The sequence below is a fragment of the Haliotis rubra genome, unplaced genomic scaffold (assembly GCF_003918875.1).
Source record: "Haliotis rubra isolate DU_JTF1 unplaced genomic scaffold, ASM391887v1 Scf105, whole genome shotgun sequence".
NCBI classification, from domain to species: Eukaryota; Metazoa; Mollusca; class Gastropoda; order Lepetellida; family Haliotidae; genus Haliotis; species Haliotis rubra.
Genome location: NW_025764948.1, coordinates 2,233,498 through 2,246,753, shown reverse-complemented (window position 1 = coordinate 2,246,753; position 13,256 = coordinate 2,233,498). Strand labels below are relative to the sequence as shown.

The 13,256-nt window shown below is 39.0% G+C and overlaps 1 protein-coding gene and 1 long non-coding RNA gene across 2 annotated transcripts in view; both read right to left on the bottom strand.

Moving 5' to 3' along the window:
- Positions 1–4,689: 4,689 nt before the first annotated feature.
- On the bottom strand, positions 4,690–5,075 carry LOC124276328. Its single transcript, XR_006898518.1, has 2 exons — positions 5,045–5,075; positions 4,690–4,986 (listed from the first exon to the last, which is right to left on the bottom strand). It is a non-coding gene; the product is annotated as an uncharacterized LOC124276328 (long non-coding RNA).
- Positions 5,076–5,151: 76 nt separating this feature from the next.
- The window catches only part of LOC124276318 (TBC1 domain family member 16-like), a 34,192-nt gene continuing 26,087 nt past the window's right edge, over positions 5,152–13,256 (bottom strand). The window contains exons 4-12 of the mRNA XM_046711935.1: positions 12,866–13,222; positions 11,625–11,812; positions 11,089–11,256; positions 10,617–10,765; positions 9,233–9,367; positions 8,093–8,279; positions 7,365–7,462; positions 6,765–6,993; positions 5,152–6,339 (exon numbers count right to left, since the gene is read on the bottom strand). Coding sequence (XP_046567891.1) covers positions 6,148–6,339; positions 6,765–6,993; positions 7,365–7,462; positions 8,093–8,279; positions 9,233–9,367; positions 10,617–10,765; positions 11,089–11,256; positions 11,625–11,812; positions 12,866–13,222 — 1,703 coding nt within the window. The 3' untranslated portion in view covers positions 5,152–6,147. The remainder of the gene's footprint in view (positions 6,340–6,764; positions 6,994–7,364; positions 7,463–8,092; positions 8,280–9,232; positions 9,368–10,616; positions 10,766–11,088; positions 11,257–11,624; positions 11,813–12,865; positions 13,223–13,256) is intronic.

Here is a 13,256-nt window from a genome sequence, read left to right as displayed (position 1 = left end):
AGTGAGTTTAGTTTTACGCCACACTCAGCAATATCCCAGCTATATGGCGGCGGTCTGTAAATAATCGAGTCTGGACCAGACAATCCAGTGATCAACAGCATCAGCATCGATCTGCGCTATTGGGAACCGATGACATGTGTCAACCAAGTCAGCGAGCATGACCACCCGATTCAGCTAGTCGCCTCTTACGACAAGCATAGTCGCCTTTTGTGGCAAGCATGGGTTGCTGAAGACCTATTCTACCCCGCATCTTCGAGGGTCTTAATCTACAAGAAACTTCTTATAGTTTAAATTGGGCATCGTGCCCAAGTCGGTACTTAAGGTAACACCCAGAAACTTAAAAGTTGGGTGATTCGATTTAAACTTATAGTGAGGTGGAAACCTGACAGCTCTTTCACTCACTGAGCCGATGCACACAATCTCTGATTTGTTGTAATTTATATTAGACCAGACATACAAATAAACTTCTCAAGTATAGCAACAGTATTTTCAAGAGATTGGGTTGATCCATCAAGGAGGAAGGAGGTGTCATCAGCAAACTGGGAAATCTTGTGTTACAAATTGTAATCCCTTTAATATTTTTACTATGTCGGATCATGCCATGATTACACAATGCCATTTAGAAAGGGGTCACATTTAACATGTTATATTTGGGATTACACTTTCCTCGTAAATTACAGATTCTAGTACTTTTGGGGTTGAGTCCCATCCGGGATTCGAACCCACACCTTCAGAGTCAGCCACCGAGACTTCCACAAAAATGGAAGTCAGACAACTGGTAGTCTTGACTAAAAACTTTGCGTACCCCTCTGATAAGTGTAAATTGGCACAGCTCCCACGGCCGAAAACTATTACACATTGTCATTTAGAAAGTGGTCAAATGTAACATGTTATATTTGGGATTACACTTTCTTCGTAAAGTACAGATTCTAGTACTTTTGGAGTTGAGTCACATCCGTGATACATTATGGTCGGATCTAGCCTGCTAGAATTTCTGCACACACAATAAAATGTAAGGTGATAAAGGAATACCTTGCCTGCATCCATTTTGGATTTTGAAGGACGAGGACACTTTACCTTTTATCAAGACCGATGACATGATTTGATTACAGAAAACAGAAAACCACCTGATCATATCAGGTCCAAATCTAAAAAGTTTGGTGGATAAAACACCATGGTATGGAGTCAAAGTCAAAGTCAAAGTCAGTTAGAAAAAGCATACCCTTCCTGTTCGTCTTTTCATAATGGTACATAACATCACATAATAATCTTATGTTGTCCCCAATATATCTATTGGCCATGAAGCCTGTTTGATCCTCAGAAATGAGTCAGGGCAAAACTTTCGTAAATCTCTCTGTGATACAATCGGAAGCTACTCAGCTGAGTAACATTTAATAAAGATCTTGGTTTCCAATTAGAGATTTTTTTGCCCTAACCTTCTTTGGGATACATGTAATACTTTCATGTTTCTGGGTTACTGATCAAGCTTCATTGATCTTAGCAAGAAATAACTTAGGTCCTTCCAAAAGAACTTGTAAAACTCTCAACTGAAACCATCTGACCCCGTTCTTTTGTTATTTTTCATCTTCATCATGGCCTTTGCCAATTCTTAAATAGGTTATTAACCTGAAGGGCAATAGCAGTATCCAGTTTTGGGAGCTCAGTTAATCCGGCATATCACCCATATAATTTTCACCAAGGCTATTATCTCTTGAAGTATAAAGACTATCACAAAAGGACCTCACTTCCTGCAAAATGTCATCATGATCAGACACTATCAAACCATTACTATTTTCCAAGGAAGGCATAATTTTACTAATGTAATTTCAAACAGAGGCAATTTTGAAGAAACTCACTTATCTAAGGTGAAACCACATGTGTCATGTATGGATTGTTGTTCAGCAGGACAGTAGTCCTAGAAACTCTAGCTGGCAGACACGGTCACCCACCCAAGGAATTCCCATGCCCAACATTGCTTAACTTCATCTGATTTGTGATCTCTGCTTTCGGCAAAAGATTACACACCACCACAGTGTATTTCAGGATTTCACTGAGGTGACCAAGGCCCTTTTTTCTTTTCCTGACAACATAATTTAGAGCCACATCTTTTCAAAAAGAAACATGGGAGTGTATAAAGGTGTTAATGCTGAATTGCAATTTGACATCAGCTGTATTCAGAACAAAAAGACCAGTGAACAAAAACATTGTGACTCTATTTATTGACATGACTGACAAGTTGACTAGTGGAGAAATCCTCATCATTGGAGAGGACAGTGGAATGCATGGCTGGTGAGTTAAACTCCTCCTTTAACAGAGACACAGGACAAACAGTCTGACATGAAATAAATTGCAAAACATAAAAGATAAAGACTGAGCATTACTGAGTAAAGGATTTCATTCAAGAACCATATTCAAGATAAAAGGTAAATGCATATCAACAGGATACTGTCACCTCAACAGGGTGGTGTTGTGTCTTTCTCTTCAGTCGTGATCAGTGTATTGTAGACACTCTTTTTTTCTAGTCTTTCTATTTTGTCTCACATAAAATAATGAAAATCAAAATGGAGTAGAAATGTATTCATCAAACAAAGAGAGCAATTTCCTGGAATGTTATGAACTGCAATACAACATCTTGTATGCAAACAATGATTGTCTTAAAATCTTAAATATAAACACATAAATATTCTTTAGCAAAACAAATTCCTAATTTGATTTGAACTAAGAAACATTACAACAGGAGTTCTTATCTCAGCATTTTTATGTTAGCATTCGAACTAAGAATATTTTGAAAAGAGTTTGTCTTGGGATGAACATATTTTTTGTACATAGAACTGCCCAAAATTACATAGTTATCTAATACATGTATTTGGAAATACTAATGAAAGCAAATGTCTTCTACTACCTGGCAACACAGTTACACAGACTGGTGCATTCGGATATAGTTTATAGTTTATAGATTCTATTTTCAGTCCATTCTGATAATCCTATTTTTGATTTCCAGTAAAAACCTCTTTCAAGGGTTCCAGACAATCCTGTAGAGATGGTTACATTCAAACCAAGCTTGTACAGGCATGGTTATTTTGACAAATAATCCGCATAAAAACTAACAACCAAAAATAGATATTAACAACCAAATAAAAACAAACAAAATAATCTCAATAACATAAAATAAATTCTCTTGCTGTCAAGCCTCTTCAACACAAGGCTTAAAAATGAACTGACAGTAATACATATAAGATGTGTGGTAAATTTGTTATCTCCTGATTACAATTATGAATAATCACAATGTATCATGACAAGATCAGGAGTATTCCAAAAGTCACAGAAAACCTTGTTTTTTGGCATGCTATAAACACATATATATATCACCTTGAAAATATAGAACAACTCTTTCTCTGTGTAATATTTCATAATATTGCTTATTTTCTAGCCCCCCACCACATTCCATCTTACCCTACATGAATGAAGCACCTACACAAATATAGTATCTAGTACTCAAGTATCCTGTTAGTCACAAACTGAATATCACAGAAACAAAATGAGATAATATTGCACACCTTCCCACATCATATGCCATGCTAGTCTAAGTCAATAAATTGATCTTAATACAGGAATACTGTTACATGTTGTAATTTGTTTCAAACACCACAACACAATTAATAATGAAACACTTGAACATACCTGGCCAAAAACCTAGCAAGGGCAGCAGTATCTATTTAACTGTACGTGAACACTACAATCTTATTATGAGGCCTAAAAACGTCATGCAGATATGTTATATTTTATTAGTCCTGTAGATTCATATCAGTATGTAGCTGCAGCTCAACTGACTGACTGACTGAGTTTGGTTTTACGCCGCATTTAGCAATATTCCAGCAATATCACGGCGGGGGACACCAGAAATGGGCTTCACTCATTGTACCCATGTGGGGATTCGAACCCCGGGTCTTCGGCGTGACGAGCCAACGCTTTAACCACTAGACTACCCCACCGCTCAAAGTATATACTGGTCAGTATTATTTTATTTAAAACAAAATCCTGTAATGATAATAATGCACTAGATTCATTCTCAACCTTGCTAAATTCATGGCCAGTAGCAGTATATTGTTGAATATTCAATATGTGTATTTTTGGATTTATACCATGTATTCTGAAAAAATCATAACATGAACAAACACACAAATATCTACAGAATAATTCTACATTAACATCCCCCCCCGTCATCGATAAGATCAATAAGAGGTATTTTTCAGAACAAGAAGAGAACTCTCTCACATCAACTATCAGTATGGACTAACATTGATCAACATGTTGAACAAGTCGGGTTTACATTTGCTGCCCTTAATATATATATCTACATTATATACACAAAATAATACATGTAGTTATGTATCACCACATGACTGAACCAATCACATCCTGTGACTCCCGACAACTCCCTTCTCTACATCCAAAAATCTCACATCTTAACACACTGTCAACCAATCAGAAAATAATCAGCTTTGATAGTGAAGCCAATTTCTTTTTTTGGTCATGAATACTCTTGGTCAAGAACATACTCAACAAAATATAGGCTGGTATCATGAGCAAGATGTCCTCTTAGTCTGTATCAATGGACCATAGTCTTCTTCACCATAGCTACCAGTTCAGGATTGGACTATTTAAGGAAGGATGAGAAATATTTTTTTGTGGATTACCATAACACTTTTACTGTTGCAGACATTCAAATCAAAATCATTTTCAGCCTGCAGTATTTCACTCACATAAAAGGATGTCCATCTTTTGCTGCATCAATCAACCCTGGATATGTTGACGATCTATGAGCAATAATTCCATACAACACATGCTTAATTCTGGGTGTACTTTCCTCTTTGTCAGAAGGTTGTGGATCCCAGCATCTCTGAGCAGAAAGTTACCGTAACCATAGAAACATACAACAGGTGACAAGAACTTCAACTTCATTGCTTAAATTTCATAAACAATCATCTATTGTCTCAGTAACAAAATAATCTCATCTCTTGTAAGTCACATTACACTTACTGACGACTTGATCATTCACGTCAGCAGCATTTAAAATTCCCGCCCGCCCACCTGCCCAACCGTCCGGAACGGTCTATTTTCATCTCAGATGGTCTAATTTCAAACGTAGCCTGTCCGCTGGTCTGGTTACCAGGCTGGCTGTCTGGCTTGAAGTTTTGGGAGTTTTAAACACTGCTTGAACATGCTTTTCTTTAATATTCACTTGTAATCCTACTCTCAGTGAAACACTGTGAAATGTAAATACTTACACAATTTGTAAATGATTAAACAACCTGAACAACCACTTTGGCATTGGTTACAACCATGATATAAAGTCTGCATCAATCCCTGCCATATGTAACAAGAGCCTTGGCTTAAATTCCCTGTCTAAACTACAGGCATTGCAGTTCTGTCTACATATAACTTAAAGCACTGCAAACACATCAGGTACTGTAAAAAGATACTAACACCAGACACACAATCACTAATGGAGACATCAACAGATGTCAAAATGATGTGGAGGATATTTTGGAAGAACAATATTCTAACAGTGATATAGTATTTGGAATCGGTCTTTTTTGTCCATGCTCCATCAAGTCTGTCAAACCCACAATACTGTTCCACGTACATCAAGCCAACACATATACCGGTTGCTCTATCTTAACTCCATGTATATACCCTTTAAAAATATAACTGGGTCAATGTGTGATGACTGTTATAGCTACCCTGTAGGTATGTGCATCAGTAATACAATCAGAACAGCTCCGGTAATACTACACCTGTAACCATAATTGATGGTGGATTATGAAATTAATATCATGATAAAGGATGAAGAGAGTGAGGAAGATTCAGCTGAACAGCCCAATGTCTTAATGCCTACAGAACTTGTTCAATACCTGTTACAGCCATCCCTGAAACATGCTTATAGCGGGGTGTAAGAAAATGCCCACCTCTTAATGAATGCATAGAAGATGCCTGTAGTGTGAGAACAACTAAGGCATTTTGAACACCAAAGAGAGAAGACGTTACCATCAATCATTACTGAAACCTAGTGTAACACTACTGTCGTATGTGTGTTGTTAGTACTGTGTTTGCTCTGTGTATCCAGACTATAACGAGCAGGTGTCCTCAGTGTGTGGGGGTAACTGGTGTGCTGGGCTGACTTTGATAGAGACATTCCTCTCCCTCCCGGTGCCCCACACACTCCACAGTGGGCACGTGACCACTGTCCCACATCCCGGGGCTACAGCGAGAACACAGACCAAACAGGCTGCACGGGATCTTCCTCATCTTCCGATACTGGTGCAGTAAACCACGGGCCTAGTGGAAGAAACACAAGGCATTAGAACTATTTTCGACTATATTGCACACAGGACATGAAGAACTCTGCTGCAATTGACACTCAAATGGCCAACCAAACTGATTTGTCTTGATATGATACCACACAATCAGTCCCTGATACCATAGTCACAGAGTGGTCAGTCCCCATGTGGTATTATTGAACATGTTAATCAAAAACAAACTACTTTCATTATGTACAGTAATCATTGTCTCAATGTTTCAATTTCAGCGACAGCCCAACTGGATCATTTGCCTTACCACACTATTGTGGCACTGTGCAATGTTGTGGGTGCTGATCCTCACTATCAGCCCTGATGCAGTCAATGGTTACCCTTTTGAACAACAGTATATCAATCTGTTGACATAACATCTTTGATTAATGATTTCTCCATCAGTAACCTTACCTTCCTGAGGACAAGATCTCCATTCATGTGCATAGCAAGGCTGCTGAAGTGGAGGAGGATCTCATCAGCAGGCAGGTTCTGTTCTATAACATCATCCCCGTATATGGACACGATGGCCACACAGAGGAACAGGTGGAAGTAGTCAGTCTGGTAGTGGGACCAGCAAGCCTCCCAGATACTCAGAGCATCACACTCAGGGAACTCACGCTTGAAGCACAGCAAGATCCACCTACAAATGAACAAAGTGGATAAACATATTGTAATGATTAAAACAGATGGTTTACTGCTCTTTAACATGTTAAACAGATATGATATTAGTTTATCTATTTTTATTTAAATCATTTGGAAAGAAATAAGTATAATTTTTAGTTTGTTACTATCATTAAACTTGTAACTGCTTCTGAATTTATCACTGTATTTCAGAATAAAGTTTATGATCGCTGGCTTCGTTGACACGTCATCGGTCTCCAATTACGCAGATCGATGCTCATGCTGTTGATCACTGGATTGTCTACTCGATTATTTACAGACCGCCGCCATATAGCTGGAATATTGCTGAGTGCGGGGTAAAACTTAACTCACTCACTCACTGACACCAACCTATGACAAAACAGCAGCTCCATGGCATCACTCCCCAACTTCACCAGGTGAGCAAAGAACTTGAACTCCATCAAACGTAGCAGCTCACGGAAGTAGTTCTGGAAGCGAATGAATATGAGTACTCATTTGACAAAAAAAAACAATGTGCACATTTCTTCCTGTTGATCAAATACTGCCTTTTATTTGAATTTTATCCCATAATGAACAAACACGACAAGAGTGTTTTCAATGCTAACAAACACATATTTTGATTCCTATTGAATTGTTTCCTATTTCCCTTTAATTTTCTTACAAATCCATGTTACATCAAACCATAACATTTATGGCAGTTACCATTAACTGAAGTGAGGTTAAAATTCTTGCAGTAATCAAAACTGTTTCATACATGGCAGTCAAATAATTGATAATCGATTGACTCCGATATGTAACTGTTATCTACCAGCAAACAAATGAATTACAGTTTAATTATATTATACCTTTTAAGTTTGATGATTATTTAAACGAGGTTCACATGCCTGTCATACTAATGATTGTTACTGTCAAGGGGCACACAAAAAGGCTATTGATAATTGCAGAAACATTGTCACAATGATGTTTCTGTCTTGGTACTAAATAATTGTGGCAGACAACTAGGTACAGGTTGCAAGACTAATGCCACAGGGAAATGAACCAGCTGGAATATCAGAATGAACTACTGCCATTTTACAGAGATGAGTCACACATCCTACCAGCTGCTTATCCATATCGCTGTCTCGGGGAGAACTGACAAAGATGGTCCTCTGCATGAGTCCGACAAAGCACCAGTATGCATCAACCTCGTTCTGCACCTCAGCCAACACTGGCGCCAACAGGTCTGACATGCCCTGAGTGTAGCCCATCCAGGGATTGGCCACAGCGTAGTTCAGGAGGATGTTCCTGGAGACAATAAGGAGAGAGTCAGTGAATCGGGTGTTATAGCAATAGCAAAAAAATACAATGTGTCTTTGGGAAACTACAACTAAAGAAATAGGTAAGGTTTGTGTTTCCTAAGAAACAAACAAATCCCATAAAACAAGGGCTTGATTAGCCATCCAATAGTTGTTCCCTTAGTGTTCATCTAGACTCTGTACATACTCATGACTCAGATGAAACACTATTACACCAAACCCCATTCTAGTCAGCTCTTACAACAATTGTGGGGAAATAGGATGGCGAACAACATTCACCACTGTTACCAATAAACATGTTGAAAGTAGAATCTGTGATTTGACCTATGAGTGACTTAATGATCAGGCCCCGATTTCTCGAAACAAACTTAAGTTTCTACTCAAATTTCAAATTTCTGGGAAATGCATTGTCTCAAAATTGAGTGAAAACTCAGACTTCAGTTTGTTTCGTGAAATTGGGGCCTGACCTAATGTTTGACAGTCTGGCAGACACAATATACAGATAACACTCAGGCCACAACAGTTGAACACCACAAGATTAATATGTTGAAGTGAGTGAGTGAGTTTAGTTTTACGCCGCACTCAGCAATATTCCAGCTATATGGCGGCGGTCTGTAAATATTCGAGTCTGGACCAGACAATCCAGTGATCAACAGCATGAGCATCGATCTGTACATTTGGGAACCAATGACATGTGTCAACCGAGCCAGCGAGCCTGACCACCCGATCCCATTAGTCGTCTCTTATGACAAGCATGGGTTACTGAAGGCCAATTCTAACCCGGACCGTCACAGGTAATATGTTGAAGAGATTTAAAAGAAACAAAAACGAGCTTTACATTATCATGATTAAATAAGTTCATATCATAAAGCAAGACTATTTGTTATTGTTACATAAAACCATCAGTCTGCTGAACTACAAGTATTTCATGCATATACTGACTTGAGCACTTCAATGTTGGGGTTGTCATCCCCGCGGAAGTAAGGGTGGCTTCGGTCTGTTCGCACCACATCCTTCTCCACAGTGCATTGGATTGTCCTCCAGAACTGCTGCTGTTCCTCGAATGTCATCGACTCTCTGTAAATATATACACGGATTGACATGCATCAACTGGTTTCTCAACAACCTCTCCTCCACATGTTCTACATTATAGTCAACAAACCCACATTATGGGGTCATCAAAATTCAGGCCTCAAAGGTTCAAATGGCAACATGGATGTTTGTAGTGAGACAATTAATCCTCTGCTTTTGAGTACAATGACAACCTAAACAAATTGCAGTTGTTTCCAAACATTTAAGATCTAAAATTTGCAGTCATTGTAACAGCCAACCAAAGTGTAGCCAGTGTGTGCACCAAAATTCAAAGTGGGAGAGGGGCGGTGGGGTAGCGTAGTGGTTAAAGTGTTGGCTTGTCACGCCGAAGATCCGGGTTCGAATCCCCACATGGGTACATTGTGTGAAGCCCATTTCTGGTGTCCCCAGCCGTGATGTTGCTGGAAGATTGCTAAAGGCGACGTAAAACCAAACTCAGTCAGTCAGTCAGTCAAAGTGGGAGAACTCAGATTCTTGTAATGCACATAACTTGTAATGTATATAATACACAGGATTACACTTACACACAGTGAAGTACAGATTTGAGTACTTTTTTATTTATTCCACCCGGGATTATTCAATCCCTACACTCCCAGATCGCCAGCAAACAAAGTCAGCGATCTAATACACTCAGCCACCAATTTTCCAAAAACTGAAGTCTGTCAAGTGGTAGTCAAGATTACATACTGTGTGTATCCCCCTGAGAAGTGAAACTAGAATGGCTCCCATGGCCAAGCTATGAATACAGATTGTCTTTTAGTGAGAAAGTTTAATGCACTTTCATGCACAAAACTTGCTGAATATTGTTTCAAAAAGATTCCTCAGGCTTATTTGTTCCATCCATATAACAGATGTAGGTCTGTATACAACTCTAAACCAGACAATCCAGAAGCTGACATTATGAGCTTTGATTTACGTAATTGGAACTCGAAGACATGCATTAACCAGGTTTATGTGTCTGACCACCCAATCTTGTAGGTTGCCTCTCACGACAAGTATGGATTGCTGAAGACCAATTGAAACACAGATTAATGCCTCAAGTAACACTGGCGCAGATGTCCTTGATGGAAATACATGAACAAAATCTGTCAATATGACAACTTTTCAACTATGACCAAAGGTAGGTAATATTCTGAGCCACCAAATTACTTCCCTTTAATGAGTAACCAGTTCAAAAGGGAATGGACATTCAACATTGAACATTTTGATTAAAAAACATACAAAAGCAACTCACCTCATTTTTCTAATATTTTGATACTCAATGAATTTGTCATTGCGGATTTGTTCCCGTTCATCGAAACTTGAGTCATAGGGGAAGTAGTGGAGGAGATAAGGCCAGGACTCGTGACGTAACAGCGGATCAAGGCCACCAAAAAATATAGCCTAGAAAATAAAACAAATATAAATGTTAATAGGGACTAAGTGGGCTAAAGATAACAGCCTGGATTATCTAAGTCCAAAAAAATGTTCCAATGACAGCTATAATTCAAGAGTCCCAACCAAGAGGAAATACAAATAATGCTGATCCTATGTCAAACATGTGTCAGTTCAGGCTTTCTAAAGTTAACACCATGATATAACTTAAATACTCTTCATCACAGCAGAACAACTCAAACTGACGTCAATTTTGCTTCTCTTCTGCAACACCTCCTCTAAGATGATCTCTATAATCTAAATTCTTTTCCAAAAGAACATGGGATACTAACCTTCCTCAGCTGATAGTCATCCTCAATGATGCCTTCCCTGTTCATGTGCACCCTCCAGATCTCCTCAGTGACTGTGGCATACACACCCTCTTCAGGGTGGCACTGGTCGTCAGTGATCTGGGGCTTCACAATGAGGAACTGGCGGTAAGGGGTCTCACCTTCCTTCACCTGTAGGGTTCAGACACACAGTCAAAAGTTGTTGAACAATAACACTCACTGTTACATCGATACTAAATGATGTGAACCAGTGTCGCACATTCATTGTCATGCCCCAGTTTCCTTGACCTTGACAACTGTACTGATAACATCATTACCTTAAAGTTTAAAGGACAAGAAATTTTACATATTTTGCCCAAAACAAATGCTTACATTTTGTAATATATAAAATATAAAATCACACAGAGAGGTGATACAACATCTGCCTGAAAAGTTCATGTACATCTTTAAAACTGTGACAAACAATAAGCAGCAATGGTGAATACACTGTTACAAACACAGCCACAACATACAGTAGCTGGACTTCTCTTTGTATTTACTTTTCGTTTTGATACCTTGTCCTTAGCCTTGGCAAACAAGCTCCAGTCCTCGAAGATCTCAGCCAGCTTATCCAAGCCTCCGTTATGGAAGTGGAGGATCTTGTACTGGCTCTCCCTGCTGGCTATGACCACTTGGCCCCGGGTACACTCCTTGTCACTGTAGAACAGCCGCAGAGACCGCATCTGACCTGTACACAACAACTGACCATAGTACCACACACAACAGACAAATCTTAGTGCAGGGGATAGCCCAAAGTGATGAAGGGCTTAAATGTCTACCAAGTTTATCCAAGAGCAAACCTTGGATTCTTAGTAATTTCTTACCCATGAGTGAGTGAATGAGTATGTCTTTAAGGCTGCTTACAACAGAGTTCCAGTCATATCTTACCATGGAAGGAAAACCAGAATAGAAGTGATATAGGTCTCCGATATTTACCAATTTGAAGAACCCACAAACACAGGAATAGGGCTGCCAAACCTGGGCAAACCCCAGTCTCTAGCATACATAAGCAATTGTTTAATGAAGCAAGTTGCACAGCATATTGTGCTCCCTTTGACATCTGTGTCACATACTGTGGCACAGATTTGCTACAGTGCAACACACAGTAAAGTAGAATCAGTAACATCTTGAATGTTCCTAAGACAAGGATGCTGTCCCACAATGAGCCAAGCCATTTCAACTAATTGTTACAAAGCAGTACAAATTCTTTGATCATGTATTGCCTGAAACATCTTGCTATTATCATATATCAAGTTAAAGTATATTACCTTGTCTCATTGCTACAAAAACAGGTTGTTTTCAAACGTACACTGGTTATTCATAAGTCTAAGCAAACAAAAACTTGGCGACTACCTGTATTAATGGTAAATGTCTTTAAGTTTACCACAGATGGATCATGTCCATATATTTGGAAAAATTCAAAAGAATTTTCATGTGATGGTCTGCTAATGGAGAAGAAAAAAAATCCGTTACAATCACATACATTTGCAATGAGAGATGACTCCATAGTACAAAGAATGATGTATAACTTGCATCCACTTTGACATAATCAACATTACTTGCCATAAAAAGAGTAATGAATGTTCTTGTTTGCTCTGTAATTACTTATTACTGACAATAGGACATATCCCTGCTCATACAGGTAATATATAGTCCATAAATTTGAGCTGCATAGAGCATCCCCAGTAGTAGTTACATTTACTGTCTACACCACAATATATGAATAGAGATCTATACTTACCTAAATCAACTGAGAAGACTCCACAGATTTGTTCTTTGGCTGATTTCTTTTCTTTCCGATTACTAGCATACACCACTGAGTTTTCTGGGAAGGTGAGATTGTGGGACACACTGGCAGAGGAGCTGGAAGAAGAGTACTCCTTACCAGGTGAGTTGGGGGCGGAGTCATCAGACGTGTACGGACTTGGAGGTCGTGAATCAGGCCCAGAAGTCGTTGTGGAAGAGGAAGATGTGTTCCGACACCGTGTAACAGAAATATCAGGAGTAAGCATCGGGGTATTTGGTGGGGGGTGAGTAAACCCACTCAAATCAAGTTCGTTGGGAATTTTACTCACAGTGGGCATAACCTGTAGGATTTCTTTAGGGGGGGTATTCTTTTGATGGATATTCAC